The sequence below is a fragment of the Curcuma longa genome, chromosome 3 (assembly GCF_044706935.1).
Source record: "Curcuma longa cultivar G26 ecotype Majalengka, Jawa Barat chromosome 3, ITB_CL_G26_1.1, whole genome shotgun sequence".
In the NCBI taxonomy this organism is placed as follows: domain Eukaryota; kingdom Viridiplantae; phylum Streptophyta; class Magnoliopsida; order Zingiberales; family Zingiberaceae; genus Curcuma; species Curcuma longa.
The window spans coordinates 5,225,707-5,227,356 of NC_133863.1; the positions used below are offsets into that span (position 1 = coordinate 5,225,707).

Sequence of the window (1,650 nt, forward strand, 5' to 3'; positions counted from 1 at the left end):
TATATATATATATATATAATTTTAACTAATACATTAGAGCATGTTTTATCATATATACGTTAAAGCACTATTTTTAACTTTTTTAAAAGTAAAGAGCACCCTTTGATGAAAAGCATAATTAAATTTAAATGTAACTAATCTTGCTTAGCTAGGCGTCAATATGATTGTTGATATATCCAAAAACATAAATTACAGTAGCTAGCACAGAAATGGATTATGATTAGCGAGCTACAACATGAACTGCAGCTGGGAGCTTAATCAATTAACCTTCCATTTACAAAACAAACAAGATCCAGTGACTAATTAATTAATTAATCATAATTAACGAAATTAATTAATTAATTAACTAGAAGTGGGTGTAGACCTGCATTTGCTGGAGTATGTGCTCAAAGTTATCGTTGGGTTTGTCGATGGGATGAGTGTGCACTCCCTCGTACGTCGTCACCACTACGCCTTCGTCCTTGGACAGCCTCTGCACTTGCTTCTTCACGTTGCACCCTTGATGCGTGCATCTGTAATAGCTTCTGTTTCCATCCATGCATTATATATATTAATTAAACCAGCTAATTAATTAATTAATAACCTCCAAATTCTCATGTTTAACTATTTTATTTCTCCTTAATTATAATACAGCCATGCATGCATGCATGCAGCTTAATGATCAGTCTTCAGATCTCTGGCTGCTAGCTAGTTTTTTCTAGATTAATTCAGCGTGATCGATACGCCTATTGATTAATTATCTTTTATGAACATAAATTTCATTTTGAAAAAAAAAGAATAAATAAATTGGTAATTAATTAATTAACCTGGGGAACTTGTTGTTCTTGACGGCTTTCTGGCCGTACTTGCGCCAGCGATAGCCGTCGTCGAGAATATCCACCTGGCTCCGCGTCTGGAAGGCGAACCGGTGCCTCCTCGCTTTCTTCTCCTTCTTCTTGGCGGCGCCGGCCTTCGCCAGCTCGCCCATCGACGTGGCGCCTGCTCCGGCGGAGGACGACTCCGGCACCGCGGCAGATAAGGACAGCTGATCGCGAGGCGAGGGCAAGGAAGATGACGGCGGCGGCGCAGCCGCCACTACTGGAGTGTAACTCTCCATTCGATCGATCAATCTGCGCGGGAGCTAGGAATCGAACGAACTGGTGGGGCGGCGGCGGAAGAAGGGAGGGGGGAGGAAGAAGAGGAAGATGAAGGGAAAATGTGGGAATTATTGATGTGATTGATGTGGTAATCGGAAATTGCTGCAGATAAAAAAGAGAGACGTGAACGTGAACGGCAAGTAATTAGTTTATCAGGTTTGGTGGATATATATATATATATATAAATTATTATTATTAGTTTAAAAATAGGATTATATGCGATTTTATTAATTTTATTTTTGGAAGAAAATAAAATAAACGATTAATTAACGACAATTAAAACAAAGAAGATAAGAAGAGGTCCAATTCAATCCATCGTTATTCCTGGCCTAACTCATTAGACTCGTCAAATTGGAAGCGTCTATTCGTATTAAACTCCTAGTCCTGTCCTATTTGATCACGTGACCAAATATGAAATACAATTCATCATTTGAATATTACTATATATTTTGAGTCAGGCACATTTAAAGTTGAATTTTGAAAAATCAAATTCATCTAAATTTGACGACGACGT

General features: G+C 38.2%; 1 protein-coding gene across 2 annotated transcripts; it reads right to left on the bottom strand.

Moving 5' to 3' along the window:
* Nucleotides 1-236: 236 nt before the first annotated feature.
* Nucleotides 237-1,264, bottom strand: LOC141824763 (putative WRKY transcription factor 75). 2 transcript variants are annotated; one of them, XM_074712100.1, is made up of 2 exons: nucleotides 807-1,264; nucleotides 237-512 (listed from the first exon to the last, which is right to left on the bottom strand). In XM_074712100.1, the coding sequence occupies exons 1-2, from the start codon at nucleotides 1,094-1,096 to the stop codon at nucleotides 347-349; spliced, it is 456 nt and encodes a 151-aa protein (XP_074568201.1). In that variant the 5' UTR covers nucleotides 1,097-1,264; the 3' UTR covers nucleotides 237-346. The 2 variants fall into 2 exon arrangements, with proteins under 2 accessions (XP_074568201.1, XP_074568200.1); XM_074712099.1 differs by having other exon boundaries at nucleotides 237-524.
* Between the last annotated feature and the right edge of the window lie 386 nt (nucleotides 1,265-1,650).

What these genes read in the sequence shown, in the direction of transcription:
- LOC141824763 (XM_074712099.1), bottom strand. Translation starts at nt 1,096, where the DNA reads ATGGAGAGTTACACTCCAGTAGTGGCGGCTGCGCCGCCGCCGTCATCT. An exon ending in AAGAACAACAAGTTCCCCAG is followed by an intron (nt 525 to 806) that starts GTTAATTAATTA and finishes GGATGGAAACAG; the next exon opens with AAGCTATTACAGATGCACGC.